Source organism: Hemiscyllium ocellatum, chromosome 9, assembly GCF_020745735.1.
Source record: "Hemiscyllium ocellatum isolate sHemOce1 chromosome 9, sHemOce1.pat.X.cur, whole genome shotgun sequence".
In the NCBI taxonomy this organism is placed as follows: Eukaryota; Metazoa; Chordata; class Chondrichthyes; order Orectolobiformes; family Hemiscylliidae; genus Hemiscyllium; species Hemiscyllium ocellatum.
This window is the reverse complement of record NC_083409.1, coordinates 90,609,227-90,628,821: the sequence shown is the minus strand read 5'-3', so window position 1 is coordinate 90,628,821 and position 19,595 is coordinate 90,609,227. Positions and strand designations below refer to the sequence as shown.

General features: G+C 41.5%; 1 protein-coding gene across 1 annotated transcript in view; it reads right to left on the bottom strand.

Annotated features, from left to right (window-relative positions):
- LOC132818814 (SLIT and NTRK-like protein 1) overlaps positions 1–19,255 on the bottom strand; it is a 53,899-nt gene extending 34,644 nt beyond the window's left edge. The window contains exons 1-2 of the mRNA XM_060829915.1: positions 18,818–19,255; positions 5,844–5,965 (exon numbers count right to left, since the gene is read on the bottom strand). Coding sequence (XP_060685898.1) covers positions 5,844–5,945 — 102 coding nt within the window. The 5' untranslated portion in view covers positions 5,946–5,965; positions 18,818–19,255. The remainder of the gene's footprint in view (positions 1–5,843; positions 5,966–18,817) is intronic.
- Between the last annotated feature and the right edge of the window lie 340 nt (positions 19,256–19,595).

Genomic DNA, 19,595 nt, shown 5'->3' with positions numbered 1-19,595 from the left:
CTTCTGGCTACGAGTCCAGGGACATTACCATTATATTATCACATCTCCACAGAAAGGTCTGATTAAAAAAAAATTTAGACAATAATCTGTAAGGAACGGTGGCCACAGTGTGGTAGAATTTTCCTTGAAAAAATATAGTTCAATTTAAAACCAGTGTTTAAATTAAAGCAGAGAAAATTATAATGGTATGTGGTGGAAGCATGTCATAGTGGACTAGAAACATTCATCTAATAGGCTTCAAGATAGTTATGCAATGGCAATTAAAGAAGTCTTGTTTTGGTTTTAAAAAAGCATACATTCATAAAATCATACAGTCATAGAGATGTACAATATGGAAACAGACCCTTTGGTCCAATCCGTCCATGCCGACCAGGTATTGCAACCCAATCAATTCCCACTTGCCAGCACCCAGTCCACATCCCTCCAAACCCTTCCCATTCACATACCCATCCAGATGCCTTTTAACTGTTGCAATTGTACCGGCCTCCACCGCTTCCTCTGGCAGCTCATTCTACACACTCACCACCCTCTGCATGTAAAAGTTTTTCCTTAGATGTCTTTTATATCTTTCTCCTCTCATCCTAAACCTATGCCCTCTAGATCTGGACTCCCCCACCCCAAGGAAAAAGATAGTGAAGAAGACGTTTAGTATGCTTTTCTTTATTAGTCAGCGTATTGAGTTCAGGAGTTGGGATGTCATCTTGCCGATATACAGGACATTGGTTAGGCCACATTTGGAATATTGAGTGCAATTCTGGTCTCCTTCCTATCGGAAGGATGTTGTGAAACATGAAAGGGTTCAGAAAAGATTGACAAGAATGTAGCCAGGGTTGAAGGATTTGAGCTGTAGGGAGAGGCTGAATAAGCTGGGGCTGTTTTCCCTGGAGCATCGAAGGCTGAGGGGTGACCTTATAGAGGTCTATAAAATCATGAGGGGCATGGATAGGGTAAATAGACAAGTTCTTTTCCCTGGTGTGGGTGAGTCCAGAACTAGAGGGCAGAGGTTTAGGGTGAGAGGGGAAAGATATAAAAGAGAACTAAGGGGCAATCTTTTCATGCAGAGGGTGGCATGTGTATGGAATGAGCTGCCAGAGGAAGTGTGGAGGCTAGTACAATTTAAAAGATATTTGGATGGGTATATGAATATGAAGGGTTTAGAGGGATATGTGCCAGGTGCTGGGAGGTGGGACTAGATTGGGTTGGGATATCTGGTTGGCATGAATGGGTTGGACCGAAGGATCTGTTTCCATACTGTACAATTCTGTGACTTGATGACTCTAACAGCCTTACAATAAGAAGGAGACCAGAATTGCATACAATATTCCAAAAGTGGTCAAACCAAAGTTTCGTACAGCCGCAACATGACCTCCCAACTCCTGTACTCAGTACTCTGACCAATAAAGGAAAGGATACCAAACGCTTTCTTCACTATCTTATCTACCTGTGACTCCACTTTCAAGGAGCTATGAACCTGCACTCCAAGGTCTCTTTGTTCAGCAATACTCCCAAGGACCTTACCATTAAGTGTAAAAGTCCTGCTAAGATTTGCTTTCCCAAAATGAAGCACCTCGCATTTATCTGAATTAAACTCCATCTGCCACTTCTCAGCCCATTGGCCCATCTGATCAAGATTCCGTTGCAATCTGAGGTAACCTTCTTCGCTCTTCACCACACCTCCAATTTTGGTGTCATCTGCAAACTTACTAACTATACCTCCTATCTTCACATCTAAATCATCTGTATAAATGACAAAAAGTAGTGGACCCAGCACCGATCCTTGTGGCACTCCACTGCTCACAGACCTTCAATCTGAAAAACAACTCTCCACCACCACCCTCTGTCTTCTACCTTTGAGCCAGCTCTGTGTCTAAATGGCTAGTTCTCCCTGTATTTTATGGGATCTAACCTTGCTAATCAGACTCCCATGGGAAACCTTGTTGAACGCCTTACTGAAATCCATATAGATTACATACTGCCCTCATCAATCCTCTTTGTTACTTCTTCAAAAAACTCAATCAAATTTGTGAGACATGATTTCTCATGCACAAAGCCATGTTGACTATTCCTAATCAGTTCTTGCCTTTCCGAATACATGTAAATCCTGTGCCTCAGGATTCCCTCCAACAACTTGCTCACCACCAACATCAAGCTCATTGGTCTATAGTTCCCTGGATTGTCCTTACCACCTTTCTTAAATAGTGGCACCACGTTAGCCAACCTCCAGTCTTCCAGCAACTCACCTGTGACTATCGATGATACAAATATCTCAGCAAGGGTCCTGGGGATGTATCCACCTTTATGCATTTCAAGACATCCAGCACTCCCTCCTCTGTAATATGGACATTTTTCAAGAAGTCACCATCTATTTCCCTACATTCTGAATCTTCCATGTCCTTTTTCACAGTCAGTACTGATGCAAAATATTTGTTTCGTATCTCCTGCTGCTCCACACAAAGGCTACCTTGCTGATATTTGAGGGGCCCTATTCTCTCCCACGTTACGTTTTTGTCCTTAACGTATTTGTGAAAATCCTTTGAATTCTCCTTAACTATATTTGCCAAAGCTATCTCAAGTCCCCTTTTGCCTTCCTAATTTCCTTCTAAGGATTCACTTGATCTATCCTGTATATACCTGACATGTGCTTCCTTCTTTTTCTTAACCAAACCCTCAATTTCATTAGTTATCCAGCATTCCCTACACTTATCAGCCTTTCCTTTCACTTAACAGGAATATACTGCCTCTAGACTCTCATTATCTCATTTCTGAAGGCTTCCCATTTTCCAGCCGTCCCTTTACTTGCAAACATCTGGCCCAAATCAGCTTTTGAAAGCTCTTGCCTAATACCGTCAAAATTAGCCTTTGTTCAATTTAGAACTTCAGCTTTTAGATCTGGTCTATCCTTTGCCATCACAATTTTAAAACTAATAGAATTATGGTCACTGGCCCCAAAGTGATTCCCCACTGACACCTCAGTCACCTGACCTACATTATTCCCCAAGAGTAGGTCAAGTTTAGCACCTTCTCTAGTAGGTATATTCACATACTGAATCAGAAAATTTTATTGTACTCACTTAACAAATCCTTTAAGACAGAAATATAGAACAGAACAAGTGACACAGCTATGGCTAACAAGTGAAGTTAAGATAGTATTAGCTAATTTGCAAAGTTTTTGTAAGTCTGAAGATTGGGAGAATGTTTGAATTCAACAAAGGAGAATCAAGTAATTCGTAACAAAAGAGAACAGTATATGAATGTGTAATAGCAAGAAACATGAATTGGATGGTAAATGCTTCTACATCTATAAAAAAAGGGAAAGATTAGCAAAAGCTAATGTGAGTCCAATGCATAGAAGGACAAGATAATTTATATTTGGACATAAAGAAATGACAGAGGAAGACATAAGAATTCTCCCAAACATAATGAAGATCCAAGAGTTTAATGAGAGTGTGGAACTGAAAGAAATTAGTATTAATGAATAAAATGTATTGGAGAAATTAACGGGACTAAAATTTGACAAATCTCTGGGATATGATGACCTCTACCCTAGCGTGCTGAAAGAGATTGCTCCAGAGATATTGTTTGCATTGGGGTAAATTTTTCAGATTTCTACTAACTCTGCAACAATCCTGAAGATTGCAAATGCAAGTTGCAAATGTAACCCCATTGTTTCAGAAAGGAGAAAGAGCGAATCTAGAGAACTGTAGACATCAGCCTGATATCAGTACATACTACAATCTAATATAAAGGATGTGGTTACTGAATATTTAGGAAACAATTTTCTGTTTGAACAGAATCAAAATCGATTTATGATGGGGAAATCATGTGTGACAAATCTTGCGACAAAGATTTTTGAGAATATTAGTAGCAGAGTTGATAAGAGGAATCGGTGGATGGGGTGTATTTGAAGTTTCAGAAACCTTTTGATAAAGTCCCACCAAGGAGATTAGTAAACAAAAATTAAAGTGTATGGGATTCGGAGTAATATACTAGCTTGTATTGAGGACTGGTTAACAGACAGTAAGCCGAGCAAGAGTAAATGGGTTGTTCTCAGGTTGTCAGGCTATGACTACTTGGGTACCATAATGATCAATGGATTCCACCTGTTCGCAATTAATATCAATCAGTTGAAGCTTGCATTTTTAGCTAAATTGCTTCAAGATTGAAGGAGGTCATTCAGTCCATCAAGACTTCTCAGCCACTCAATAAGGTTATGGCTGAGCTGATAACCTTCAGCTCCATTTTCCTGCCTTTTTGCCATAGCTCCCAATTCCCTTACTGATTAAAAGTCTGTCTATTCCAGTCTTGAATCTGCTTAATAACCCAGCCTTGACAGCCCGCTGTGGTAAAGAATTCCACTAATTGACTACCTTCTGTATCTTCTGTATGTTAAATGTGCAATCTCTTCCTCTGAAGTGTTTCCATGTTTGCAGATGATGTAACATGTGTTGTGAATCTGATTTACGAGGTGAATGCAACGAAGCTATTTCGGGGATTTAGGCAAACGGAGTGAGTGTGCAACAGCATAGCAGTTGGAGTAAAATGTGGACATGTGCAAGGTTGTACACTTATAGGAGAATCACAGTTACAGATTATTACTTAAACGGTGAGAGATTGGAAGATGTTTATAAATCACTGAAAGCTAGAATAAAGTGTGGGAGGAAATGTAGGTGACAAACACAAAAGAATTTGAGTACCTCTTGCTTCAATTGTGCAAAACGCTGATAACACTGCACCTAGTATATGATGTGCAGTTCTGGTTCCCTTGGCCAAGGAATGGAAGCTTTAACAGACTAATTTCTGTGATTGTGGGGTTGTCTAATGAGTAGCAATTGAATTAACTAAATGTGCATACTCTGGAGTTAGGAAGAATGAGAGGTAATTTCACAGAAAATTACAAAATTTTTAAAGGAATATACAGAGTCGACGCAGAGTGGATGTTTCCATTGGCTGTGGAGTTGAGAACCTTGGGATACAGTCTCAGAAAAAAAGGCAAGCCATTTCGATCTGAGATAAGGAGGAACTTCTTTACTGTCAGGGTACTGAACCTGTGGAATTCTCTCCCGCAAAGGACTGTAGAAGCTTAGTCGTTAAGTAAATTCAAGACAGAGATTGATAGATTTCTAGTTACTAATGACATCAAAGGATATGGGAATTATGTGGGAATATGATATTAAGGTATAAAATTAACTATGATCTCAAATGACAGAGCAGGCTAAAGGCACAGAATGGTCTATTCTTGCTCCTATACTCTGAACTCATGGACAATGTCAAAAACGATTTGAGAGTAGGACATTCTGTCTTCACTGCTGCTGAATGGTGTAAGTGCAAGGAATTCTGGGTTAGTGGTGCTGGAAAGGCACAGCAGTTCAGGCAACATCCAAAGTGCAGCGAAATCGACATTTCAGGCAAAAGCGATTTCGCTGCTCCTTGGATGCTACCTGAACTGCTGTGCTCTTCCAGCACCACTAATCCAGAATCTGGTTTCCAGCATCTGCAGTCATTGTTTTTACCCCATAAGTGCAAGGAAGGCAATACAGTAAAAGGAGAGGAAATAATACAAATATTAAAATGAAAATGATTTAGTTCACTATTACGTATAAAATATAATTCATAAATGCCATACTATCTAGATGAGTAACTACAGTTCTGACATTGTGTTTCTGACCATTATTGTGTTTCTGATCATAATTGTTTTTCTGACCATAATTGTGCTAGTCATGTGGTGTCAGAAGAGCCCATGTGGAAAATATATATTATATATTAATTGTCCCAAAAATATTCTTCATTATTTGGTGTAAACGATTTAAACATTTAACAAGGCAGAGATTTCCAATCTCACTTACCTGATTGAGGATTTCACAAGGACTTGTTGCTTGTATAACAGCCACCAAACATCCCACTGAGAATAGCACCAGACCAACATACTTCTGTCCAATTATTGACATCGTCCGTCACAGAGTCTTTTCTATAAATTAATGTGTTTACAAATTGTTTTAATCCAAGTACCCATAGTAATCAATAAGAAGTCTGATGTTTAAAGTAATGCATTTGTCTTGTTATGATCAAATATTCCCAGATTTAAAAATAATAACTTCATAAATAATTTTAGAATCCAATTGGTGTCATATGATTGTTAGAAGGCTAATGTCAGTATTAATGTAGTTATGAGCACATCAGGATCATGCCACTAATACTTTTCTTTTGTGTGTTACAGCTGTTAGAATAATCTGCATATCAGAAGTGCAGATATCTATTCATACAACAACAATTTACTGTTATAGAATTAATCTGGAATAAAGTAGTGAGTTTAGAAATAAATTAATTCACGGAATGTGGACATTGCTGGCTCACCAACATTTATTGTCTATCCCTAACTGCCCCTGAGAAAATGGTCGTGAGCTGCCATCTTGAACTACAATAGTCCAACAGTGTAGGTCTTTCCACTATGCTAATATGGAGGGAGTTCCAGTATTTTGACCCAGCAATGGTGAAAGAACTGCAAAATATTTCTATAACAGGGTGGTTTGCGGCTTGGAGTAAAACTTGTCGGGACAGTATTTCCCTTGTATCTGCTGTTCTCGTAATTAGTAGTGGTTATAGCTTTGGAAGGTGCTGTCTAGGGATCTTTGGTGAGTTATTGCAGTGCATTTTGTACATGGCACACAATGCTGCTGCTAATGTGCATTAGGGTGGAGGGGATTAATGTTAACGGATGCGGTGCTAATGAAGTGGGTAGTTTTGTCCTGGATGACGACAAGATTCATGACTATTGTTGGAGATCTACTTATCCTGGCAAGTGAAGAGTATTCCATCACACTCTTGACCTGTGCCTGGTAGATGCTGGACAGAGTTTGGGGAGTTAATCACTACAGGATTCCTATTTGCTGGCCTGCTCTTGTAGCCAAAGTACTCATTGTGAGGGACTAAGTGATGGCAACAGCATTGAATATCAAGGGGCAGTGTCTATATTCTCTTTTGCCTGGCATTTGTGTGGCATGAATGCTACTTGCCACATTACAGCCCAAGATTGGCCAGGTCTTGCTACATTTGGACATGGATGCTTGAGTATCTCAGGAGTCATGAATAGTGCAATCATCAGCCAATATCCCCACTTCTGATCTAATAATGGATGAAAGGTCATTAATGAAGCAGCTGGAGATGGTTGCACTGGAGGAACTCCTGCAGTCTTGAGCTGAAGCTGAAATGACTGACATTGAACACTCACAATCAGCTTCCTTCTGCTGAGTATGATTCTTACCAGAACAGAGTTTATTCCCCTGGTTCCTATTGACTCTAGTACTGATGGGAATCCTTGATGTCATGCTCAGTTCAAGCCAACTTTAATATCAAAGGCACCCTCCCCTCCTCTGGAATTAGTTCTTTTATAATAATAAAAATTATAATGTAACCTGAGTAACAACAATCTTCTTGTCTGACTAATAAAGTTTTGAAACAACATGAATATTCAAATAAAGCAACAGAAATTAATTGTTCAATCTGACCATTACCAATAATACCACGTCAATGACATAATGACTCACTTAGCTCACTTAGTGACCCATCAGCCACTGAATCATAAGGATTTGCATTTATGTCCTACTCCAGGGCATGAACTCAAAGATCAAGGTTGATACTCCAGTGAATGCTGAACGTTCTCTCGAGGGAGCAATGGTCTGTAGGAGGTACCATCTTTTAGCCAAAATTTTAAATAGGAACCCAGCTCCTGGTCAGTGGATGCAATAGGCCCCAGATCCCAATTTCAAAGAAAATCAGGAGAGCTAACTCTGGTGTAAGATAAAAACAGAAAAGGCTGGAAAAACTTAGCAGTATTAGTGTAGAGAGAAAAGGAGTTAAAATTTTGATTCCAGCATTTTAATCTTCCTTTAAATGGTTACCTTTGGTTTCCTGCCCAATATTTACCCCACAAAACATTACAAAAAACAGATTAGCTTGTCATGTCACATTGTTATCTGTGAGAATTTGCTGAGAATGGTTGCTGCATTTTCTACATTGCAACAAAACAATTTAACAAGTACTTCCTTGTGTATAAAGTGCTTTATAAATGCAAGCCCTTCTTTGATCTAATATTAGATAACATGTATTGGCTAGCATGAGAGAATGGGCTTCTAAAGAACAGCACTTCCTTTCCTGTCTTTTTGAGTTTTTGGTAGTGGTCACAAGGTGGTAGATTCATTGTTTATACATAGTCCTGATGTGGAAAGCAGCCAACAAACTCTTAAATATTATTCCAGTGCACTGCAGGTTAGATCTTGCAGTTGCCAGAGCCAGAACCTTCCATATTCCAACTGTAAATAAACTGAGACTCATTTTTTCTCATGGCGGGGGAAGGGGAGGAAGACTGTAGCTATTGTTCTGCAAAACAATGTGGAATATAAATTTGGCATTTTCCCCTACTTTGTGGTTGAGGATATTATTATTAAACATTACTTTAACAAGTGGGAGCCATTTGCCATTCTATCAGCTGGAACTGCCATCTATTTGCAGACTGTTAACCACTGAGTGTCCTTTAGTTCCATGCTAGGAATCATTTGAGACAACCTCAAGCTATCAGATAGTTGCAAAGCTTATCACTGTCAAGGTTGCCATGGATTCTTACATTTCAGACAACAGGAGTGATAGCTCCCCCTTTGCTGGGTAGTGAAAGTTCTGAGGAGTCCCAGAAACTCTGTACCTCAAGACAGTATTTTCTTTCTCTATGCAAGGGCCAGGCCAAATGGCTGGATATCACCCATATTTAAGATTTGCTGGGACTGCCAAGTGCCATTGACTGTACCACATTGTCTTGCCTTCTCCTTATCACCATCCCAAATCTTTTCCAGTTAGGATGGTAAGCATGGACATGACAATTTAAACATCCTAGTCTGGTTTCTGGAGGGTGTGAGCTCAGAACTTCCATTTGGTCTGAAGTATGTAGTAACCCAAAACCTGGGAGAAAATCCAGCCCCATGTGTTTAGCTGCAAGATGAGCATTTCCCCAATTTACTTGTCAACAAGTAGCAAGTCAGGTGCTTTTGAGTAACGTTTGCTTAAGCCAACAGCAACTGAAAGTGCTGGAGAAACTCAGCAGGGTCTGGCAGCATCTGGAGAGAGAGAAGAAGCAGAGACAATGTTTTGAGCTCAATAATCCTTCATCAGAACCCATTACATTAGGATGGAAGGTCTCTGGACTTGAAATAACTCTGCTCTCTCTCTGCAGATGCAGTGCACCTGCCAAGTTTCTCCAGCACTTTCTGTTTGTGTTTCAGATTTCTGCCATCTGTAGATCTTTGCTTTCGATTGCTTCAGCCAAATTTATGGAAGCTTTGTGTTTTATGTTTTAAATCTTTCTTTTTTAAGAGCTGTTGTTCACTGTCAGGGAAGACAAAGGTGACCCAGATGTGTGACCTTTGGTTACAGTGTCTTTAGATCAGCCACATGAACAGGACAGACTGCAGAAAATTCAGTGGGAAGTTACTCAAATAGTGAGGCAGCAGAGAAGGAGGAGGACAAAGGTTTTCCATTAAAGGCCCCCTACACTTCCATATCCCCCCCACCTCGACAGGAAGCTTCATGACATCCAGGAGCAGAACTTGAGATGACTTGGTTTTGCATTGCAATAGTAACTAAACTGTGTAACCTCCATCAACCCAGCCTGAGTTACACAACAGAATGAGTCTGGTCATGATGAGGGTATTGATGAGGGCACTGGTGAAGTAGCATGAAGCTGAAGCAAAGATTGCTGGACAAGCCTACACATCACTCAGAGCACTGCGATTGCACTGAGGTAGCTCCAGCAGAACCTGCTGCCAGCAGATCCATGGATCTCATGACCAGCATCTGAACATTTCACTGCAGCACCCAGAGGTTCATTGGCTCCCCTTCATGGAAGGTGGATACAAGACACCACATAACAGTTGACTATAGTCTTGAATTAAGCACTACTTCCTAACTCAAAATGAGGGTCTCCAAGTCCTGTTCAAAACCTCTTGCCAGGCTGGACTTGGATTCCTCCATTCTCCTTGAGTGTGTTCATGAAGCTGTTCAGTGAGCCATCCTCCCAATACGCAAAGTTTCTTGTTATACATAAAAACGGAAAACTCAGGAGGTAAAGTAGGCCATTCAGCCCATTGAGTCTGTTCTGCCATTTAATGAGATCACAGCTGACCTGATAATGCTGAATTCTACTTTAGTGCCCTTACCCATGACCCTTGATTCCCCTATGATATAACCACATGGTCACCAGCATGCTCCTGAATGCTACACTATCAAAATCCTCAGCTCCAATCCAAACTGTGATCTCACCCCTAGCGAGCTGGCACATGACCCACTATTTCTCTCTGGCCTAGTTGCCACCCATTTGTACTGGGTAACATACTATGTGCACCTACTATGGCTGCAAGTGACTTCTTTGTTGAAGTTGCTGTCTTTGCTGTGGATGGACGGTTTAACAAGCAGAAGAGGAAACATGGAGTGGAGAGGAAGGGAAAATGTCCATGGTCACACCGTGCCCTACAGCTTTTTGCTTCATGATAGATTCAGGGATAAGGTTAAGGAAGGAGCTGAAAAAGGTAGTCTCAGCAATACTGATCAGAATATTGAGTCCAGGAGTTGGGAGGTCATGTTGCGGCTGAACAGGACATTGGTTAGGCCACTTTTGGAATATTGCCTGCAATTGTGGTCTCCTTCCTATTGGAAGGATGTTGTGAAACTTGAAAGGGTTCAGAAAAGATTTACAAGCATGTTGCCAGAGTTGGAGGATTTGAGCTATAGGGAGAGGCTGAGTAGGCCAGGGCTGTTATCCCTGGAGCACAGAGGCTAAGGAGTGATCTTATGGAGGTTTATGAAATCATGAGGGGCATGGATGGGGTAAATAGGTAAAGTCTTTTCCCTGGGTCGGGGAGTCCAGAACTAGAGGGCATAGGTTTAGGGTGAGAGGGGAAAGATATAAAAGAGACCTAAGGGGCAACTTTTTCATGCAGAGGGTGGTACATGTGTGAAATGTGGTGGAGGTTGGTACAATTGCAACATTTTAAGGGCATCTAGATGAGTATATGAATAGGAAGAGTTTGGAGAGATTTGGGCGGGTGCTTGCAGGTGAGTCTCGATTAGGTTAGGGTATCTGGTCAGCGACGATTTGGACCGAAGGTGCTGTACATCTCTATGACTCTAATATGATGGCATTTGTGTAAAACTAAGATGCGGGCCAGTGTATTGAGATAGATTTTAAAAACCAGGTTACCAGATGAGAAATAAATAATCGGAATAAATATGTCATTTTCTGAATGGCAGGCAGTGGCTAATGGGATACAGCAGGGATCAGTTTGAGGATCCCAGCTTTCACAATCTATGCTAAAGATTTAAATGAGAAAATTATGTGTCATATCTCCAAGTTTGCAATTACTCAAAACTGAGTGGAAGGATGAGCTGTGAGGAGGATGCAGAGATGTTGCAGTGGGTAAATGCATGAAAATAAAAACTGAGGTGAAGCAGCATTAAGGAAGACAAACTGTACATTGGCCTTCATACAAGAGGATTCAAGTACAGAAACAGGAATGTGTTGCTGCAATTATACAGGACACTGTTGAGACCACACCCGGAATATTGTGTGCAGTTTTGATCTCTTTATCTGAGAAAGGATTAGATTACATTATCTACAGTGTGGAAACAGGCCCTTCAGCCCAACAAGTCCACACCGACCCTCTGAAGAGCAACCCACCCAGACCCATTCCCCTACACCTAACACTACGGCAATTTAGCATGGCCAGTTCCCCTAATGTGCACATTTTTGGACTGTGGGAGGAAACTGGAGCATCCGGAGGAAACCCACGCAGACATGGGGAGAATGTGCAAACTCCACACAGACAGTTGCCTGAGGCAGGAATTGAACACGGGTCTCTGGCGCTGTGAGGCAGCAGTGCTAACCACTGTGCCACCATGCCACCCCTTGATATAGGGGGAGTACAGTGAAGCTTTATGAAATTGGTTCCCAAGATGGGAGGACTGAAGAGAGATTAAATTGGTTAGGATTATATTTTCTGGAGTTTTAAAGAATGAGTGGGGTAGACTCACAGAAACCTATGAGATCCTAACAAGGTAAGATGGGTTAGTTGCAGGAAGAATTATCTCAATGGTGGCTGAGTCTGGAACCAGGGGTCATAGTCTAAGGATAAGGAGGAGGCCTTTTAAGAAGAGATGAGGAGACATTTTTTCATCTTGAGAGTGGTCACCCCATGGAATTCACTACCACTGAAAGGATTTGAGGCCAAAACATTACGTTTTTAAGAAGGAGGTAGATATAGCTCTTGAAGAGATCAAGGACGGAGACAGGATTAGAGTACTGAGCTCAACGATCAGTTGTGATTATATTGAATGGTGAAGTAGACTCGAGAGGTTGAATGGCCAACTACTGCTCCTATCTCCTATGTAAACATCCAGCCCCATGATACAGAGCATCATTTCCCCTCTTCAATTGTGCAGGTGGAATCGTCACAATTCAGTGAATAGTTGGAGTAGTGTGGAAGCAATGGAAGATAAATTTGGGATTGGCAACAGTGGAAGTTGAGTGTGTGTGTGAGAGAGAGAGAGAGACAGACAGAGAGAGAAATGGAGGTTGTGAATGCAATGCACAGGTCTTCAGTACACCTGGATGAGTAATTGAGTCGTGTTGCACTGAGTCGCATGAGAAATTAGTGCTTTGGTAGGTGTGAGAGGTGATGTGAAGATGCATTTACCTTAATCACACATGTGAGATCACTGAACGCACACAGCTTCCATGTCATTGGGCTGGTTACCGGACATTTGCCTCCTTTACCACCTTTGGTGAACTGATCTGAGGACCTCCTGGTATAAGTTATGATTGGATGGTTGTGGAAAACCATGAACATTTTCCTCATTAGTCAAGAAATACAAATATTTGGGTAATAGTTATTAGTGTCGTCGACATGGGGGCTTTGACTTGGGCTGAATATTTAAAAGCTGTCTGCAACAACAGTGTAAAAATAGAACTGGGAAGAGCAATTGTCTCAGGACACTTCCTAAGGCAGCACTTGCCATGTTATAAAACTAAGAGTTAAGGCCTTTGAAAATAGGAACATGACTAGGCCATTCCACACCTTGAGCCTATTCCGCCATTTAATAGGGTCATGGCTGATCTGGAATTCCTTATGTTGGCACAATTTTTATCCATTAATTTGTCCCATTAACGACTGGTATCAATTGTTACAACTGCTTCCCAATTCCTGGTTGTCAACTAGATTCAACTGCTCCTGTTGAACTGGTTCCATATTGATGACCATGAATCCATTGTTCTCTTGCCCTCCATTCTATCACAGATTATCTATTTTGTCCCTGTTTCCAGCCTTTCCCTTTCACAAGTTCAAAACCTGTTAGATTTTTCCTTTTGCCAGTGAAGAGTGAACAGATCTGAAAAGTTAACTCAGAGTGAAATTTTCCAGTTTTTTTTTTAAGTGCTAAGTGAGTGCAATAACATGCAGGACACCCTGCACTCCCCCTTCCCACCCTGACAATTGGAGAGCTAGTCCCATCTTGTGCCTATTACCCACTTGAGTGGTCAACTATTAGACATTCAGCATATGAGTTCCTGGATCAGCAATGACTCACCCTATGTGAAGCACCTGCTAATCTGATGTTAGCAACCACAGTCCATCATAGTGCCAACTTAGGGTCCAAGGTTGCAATCCTTTTGTATTAATTCACTCATGGGGTGTGGGAATAACTAAGTGACTATCACTTATAGCCCATCCCTATTTACCCTTGAGAAGGTTGTGGTGTCTTTCTCAACCGTGATGTGGAAGTGCTGGTGTTAGACTGTGGTGGACAAAGTTAAAAACCACACAACACCGTGTTATAGTCCAACAGTTTCCAGAGCACTGTTCTTCATCAGGTAGCTAGTCAGGCAGGGTCATAGGACACAGAATTTGTAGTAAAAGATCAAAGTGTCATACAACTGATATAATGTATTGAACAAAAATAGATTGCTGTTGAGAGTGTGTTGTTGGAAAAGCACAGCAGGTCAGGCAACATCCGAGGAGCAGGAGAATCAATGTTTCAGGCCGGAGCCCTTCATCAGGAAGGGCTGATGAAGGGCTCCAGCCTGAAACGCCGATTCTCCTGCTCCTCAGATGCTGCCTGACCTGCTGTGCTTTTCCAGCAACACACTCTTGACTCTGATCTCCAGCATCTGCAGACCTCACTTTCTCCTAAAGATAGATTGCTGTTAAGTCTTTCATCAGTTAGAATGGGGTTGCAAGTTTTGATTCATTAATATGTAGGTTTTATAAAAATCAGTGACATCTCAGTTCAGAAAATGCATTAAAAGTGTAAGGTTAGAATCTGTCTGTATCCCAACCTTGAGTCAGACTGGTTCTATTTCCAAATTAGGAATTGATCAAGTGTCACACGGTCTGAATGGCGACAGATTGTGTGCTTTTGAACAAAATAGAATGTATCTGCAAATCCAGATTCGCCCCATAGACTTATATGTGTGTTTCCTCCTGGTGCTCCGGTTTCCTCCCACTGTCGATAGATGTGCAGGTCAGGTGAATTGGCTGTGCTAAATTGCCCATAGTGTTAGGTGCATCATTCAGAGGGAAATGGGTCTGGGTGAGTTACTCTTCGGAGGGTCAGTGTGGACTGGTTGGGCCGAAGGGTTTGTTTCCACACTATAGGGAATCCAATCTAATCAGAGTGTCCTTCAGCGCCTCAGGTGATTGTCATGTTCCTCCTCATCTGAACAGATCCTGTGTATGCGTAGGGCTTGTCCATAGGGGATGGCTGTTTTAATACGTTTAGAGTCGAAGCTATTGCAGCATTGTGAAGTTATCAATAGGCTTGCGGTAGAGTGAGGTACTGAGGTGCCCATTCTCACACACATGCACACATACATATAGGACTATGAGGTGAATTTGCTTTTGCAGATTTGTATTTGTTATTACGTTTTGTTTTGTTCAAAAAGCACACAATCTGTAGGGAGTCAGTCCATGTGGCACTTGATCAATTCCTACTTTTGGGATAGAACCAGTCTGACTCAAGGTTGGGATACAGATAGATTCTAACGTCACACCTTTAATACATTTTCTGAGCTGAGATGTCACTGTTTTTTGATAAAACCTTAAGTTATCTTGAGAATGTGACTTGAAAGAAGTTCTAGAATGTACATATTAATGAATAGAGATCTGCAGCCCCAGTCCAAGTGATTAAAGACTTAACAGCAATCTTGGTTTGTTCATTACATTACCAGTTGTATGACACTGACTTTTTACTATAAATTCTATGCCCTATGATTCTGCCCCACTAGCTACCTGATGAAGCAGCAGCGTTCTGAAAGCTTGTAATTCCAAATAAAGCTGTTGGACTATAATGTGGTGTTGTGTGATTTTTAACTTCCTGAACTGCTGCAATCCACATATTGTAGGTTGATCTTTAATACAATTAGGGAGGAAATTCCAAGATTCTGACCTGGAAACAGTGAAGGAATGGTGATATATTTCCAAGTCAAAATGGTGAGTGACTTGAAGAGGAACTTGTAGTCAATGGTATTGCCATGTATCTGCTGCTCTTGTCCTTCTAGGTAGAAGTGGCCCTGGGTTTGGAAGATGCTGTCTAAGGATTTTTAATGCATTTCTGTGGTGCATCTTGCAGATAGTACACACTGCTGTTACTGAGCGTCGGTGGTGGAGGGAATGGATGTGGAGCCAATCAAGCGGATGCTTTGTCCTGGATGGTGTCAAGCTTCTTGAGGGTTGTTCAAGCTGCACCCATCCAGGCAAGTGGGAGTTGTGGCAATGCTGCTCTTTTAACAAGGTTATGTTGCTCTTGGTTTTTTTCTTCAGAGGGGCCGTAAAGGTTCCAATATGTCTGGAAATAGGTGCTTAAAATTCTTTTAAGTTTTTTTAAACACTTGCACAATGAACGGAGAGTGGCCAGTTCTCTCAATTCAGGATTTGGTTTGGTTTGGTTTGGTTTTGCAACCTGTTTGGGTTACAGCTGCTATCCAATTTTAACAGGGAACCCAGAGAAACAGCTGCTGGGAAAATAAACAGCTCCATGCTGATCCTCTCACTCTTTGACATCTGTCCTGTAAGAACCTATGTTTGATTTTACCTTTTTTTGCCGAAGGGCTGTTTATGGGGATGTTACAAGTATTAAGTTGCGATAGACTGGATTAAGTTTTCATTCTAAATTCGGTTCTCTTTTGATTAGATTGAATTCTCTATGGTGTGGAAACAGGCCCTTCGGCCCAACCAGTCCACATTGACCCTCCGAAGAGTAACCCACCCAGACCCATTTCCCTCTGAATGATGCACCTAATACTATGGGCAATTTAGCATGGTCAATTCACCTGACCTGCACATCTATCGACTGTGGGAGGAAACTGGAGCACCAGGAGGAAACCCATGCAGACACAGGGAGAATGTGCAAACTTCACACAGACAGTCACCTGAGGCTGGAATCGAACCTGGAACCCTGATGCTGTGAGGCAGCAGTGCTAACCACTGAGCCACCGTGCCACCCCACGGTGTTTTGTTCGCATTTCATTTATTAGTCTGTAAATAAATTCTGTTTTGTTTAAAACTGAGTGATTGGGCCAGCTGTATCATTCTGGAATAACTGCTTAAAACAACTAGAAAAGTTAGGGTCTGGGCTGTCTTGTTGAAATTTTTGAAGGGGTCTGGTCTGGTCCATTAGAGAGGGTTCCGCAGAAGCTATTTAAAGTTCAGGATCAGTGGACAAGATTTGGCTGGTGGGGTGGGGCAGTCCCAGGTTGGGGAGTTTTTGCAGGAAGAACCAATAGTGACGAAGTCAAAGACAAAGTCAGAATGTTGGAGTTCAGTAGCCATTCCCCAAGTTCCATCTGTACTCCTGATCACCACAACTTTGGAAACAGCTCCTACCGTCCCCAAGTGAACCCCCAGCAGACAAACCACTTAATCTTACTCATCATAGAATCACAGACGTGTTACAGTTTAGAAGGTGGTCATACAGCCCATTGAGCCTGCACCGACTTGTTATATAAGCATCACTACCTTGTGCCAATCTCCTGCTCTCTCCCCATTTCGAATAGTTGACATGGTCCTCATATGCAGTGGTTGCAATATGGTAGCCCATAGGTGGTTATTAATTGCCTTTCCTGCCATCTTCCTTAGTACTTTTGGAGATTTGATTACTTACAGTGTGGAAACAAGCCCTTTGGCCCCACAAGTCCACACTGACCCTCCGAAGCGTAACCCACCCAGACCCATTCTCCTAAATTTACCCCTTCACCTAACACTATGGACAATTTACCTGGCCAATTCACTTAACCTGCACATTTTTGGATTGTGGGAGGAAACCGGAGCACCCGGAGGAAACCCAAGCAAACACGGGGAAAACTCCACACAGAGAGTCGCTTGAGGTAGGAATTGAACCCGAGTCTCTGGCGCTGTGAAGCAACAGTGCTAACCACTGAGCCACTGTGCCGCCCACGGGAGAGGGAGATTCCACTCATAGATTATCTCTCCACAAATACTGCCAGGCCTAGAGTATTTCCAACATTTCCCACATTTATTCCCCTGTAAAAGGTGCTGCTGGCCTCAATGTGGTGTCAGAGAAGCTCAGTTTCCTGTCCTCCAAAACAGGCATGTGATTTTCTGGGCAGCACCACATTAACATGGCTCCTGTGATCATGTGAACAAACATGAGCAGCACGTGCTCTGCTACTGGTGCACCCAGTTTCAGGCACAACTAAATTTCCAGGCAGTTGTTAAAACTTTATGTTCAGGTCGTGTTAGTTTCCATGAAAGTTTTGTTGCTCTTTTCAAATCCACTTATTAATGGCCAAATGTATCACCGATCTTATAGTGAAGGGTGGTCATTAGAAGTTTCGAAGTCAGACTTTCAAAGTGACATGTAAAGAGCACTTATCTTGGCAACAGCCATTGAGTCACAGACCCTCCAGTCCAACCAGTCCATGCCGACCATAATCCCAAACTAAACTAGTTCTACCTGTCTGCGCTTTGCTCAGATCTCTAGTCATGTACTTATCCAAATGTTTTTTAAATATTGTAATTGTACCCTTATCCACCACTTCCTCTGGTAGTTCATTGCACATAGAAAACAATTTATGTAAAAAAAATTGCCCCTCATGTCTTTTTAAAAAAATCTTTCTCGTCTCACTGTAAAAGTATGCCATCTTGTCTTTCTGTTTGATGGTTCACAAAGAGGAACTGCTCAAATATTGCAAATGATTCAAAGCCAGAATTGAAGTGCAACAGAGTATATTCTCACGACAATCTTGAATAGTTCCAATTTCAATTTGCTGGTCTCTTTAATCGGTTGGTGCCAGACTTAAGTGAAGGACGTGCATGATGGGTAATCCTCAACTTTATATCAGTGTAATCTTGTACGAGATAAAAGCAAGCTAAGGAGTTAGTAATATGCAGACTCTTTTGTCAGTTCCTCCCTTTTTGAATCCAGTGTTCTATATACCCGTACTCAAAATTGCTTAACTTCATATCTATTACTTGTTTTACCCACATACTCTTGGCTTTACTCTGTATTTGCCCACACTGTATTATTGTCCTATTTATTCCTGCATTCTCCTCCCCAGAAATTTCTTACGCCACGGTCCAATAACACCAACATCAAGCTACTGAACTCCAACCTTCTGCATTTGTCTGAAGGGAACTTCATCCTTCACACACTCCTCCATTACTCCCCTGTCGACGGATCCCGACATGTTTAAGGTGGAGATAATTATCCCCTTTCTTGTGTGACCAAAACGTTGAATACTGTAGTTGACGGAGATAAAATCTCTTACCTGAAAGATATTTAATTTTGAAAAGTCTGGTTTCTTGTTGCTGTTTCCCTCTTCGGAGTGTCTGTCATGTGGGAGTGCCACAGTGCAAAGGTTGCAGCCTATGTTAACCTTCTCCAGGTTATAAACCGTGTGCAGTTACTGATCTTTGCAGTCTAAGTATTGGCTAATCTTTAACCAAACAAGCAAATCAAATGCTTTTTATGCTCCTTTTCATTCACTGTTGAGCTAGTGAACTAAAAGAATCTATGGTCTCATACACACAATCAGTTTTGTGTTATTTAACACCTAGTGACTGAAAGCAACGCTCGTTTTGAAATCTAACCAGGCTGTGAGGACTGTGACTGCTTATATTTGCATAGTTTCCTGGCGAATCGGTGTCACAAGCTCAGAGTTGCTATCTTGCCTTCCTTACCTGCAAAACTTTACCCATAGGTTTTCTCAATCTCACAATAAAGAGAGAACAGTAAACAGCAGAGAGAGACAGATCAAGTTTTTCTGGTGACAGTATAAATATGGGTGGATTTTACATTCTTTATGAGGAATGCAATTGCCCAACATTTTTCACTATATCATCTACAATGGAATAAAATCATTCTGCCATTGCAGAATTAACCTTTAACTTGCCATATTGATAGTTGTGTGTAGCTTCCTCAAGCCCAAAGTTGGCTCATATAAATTAGAATATTTACCCTTCTGAATTCACTAGATGGACTTTGTTGAAAAAACAAAATAGTGACTATTGCATTATGGCCCCATTTTTGCAGATTATTTATGGCCT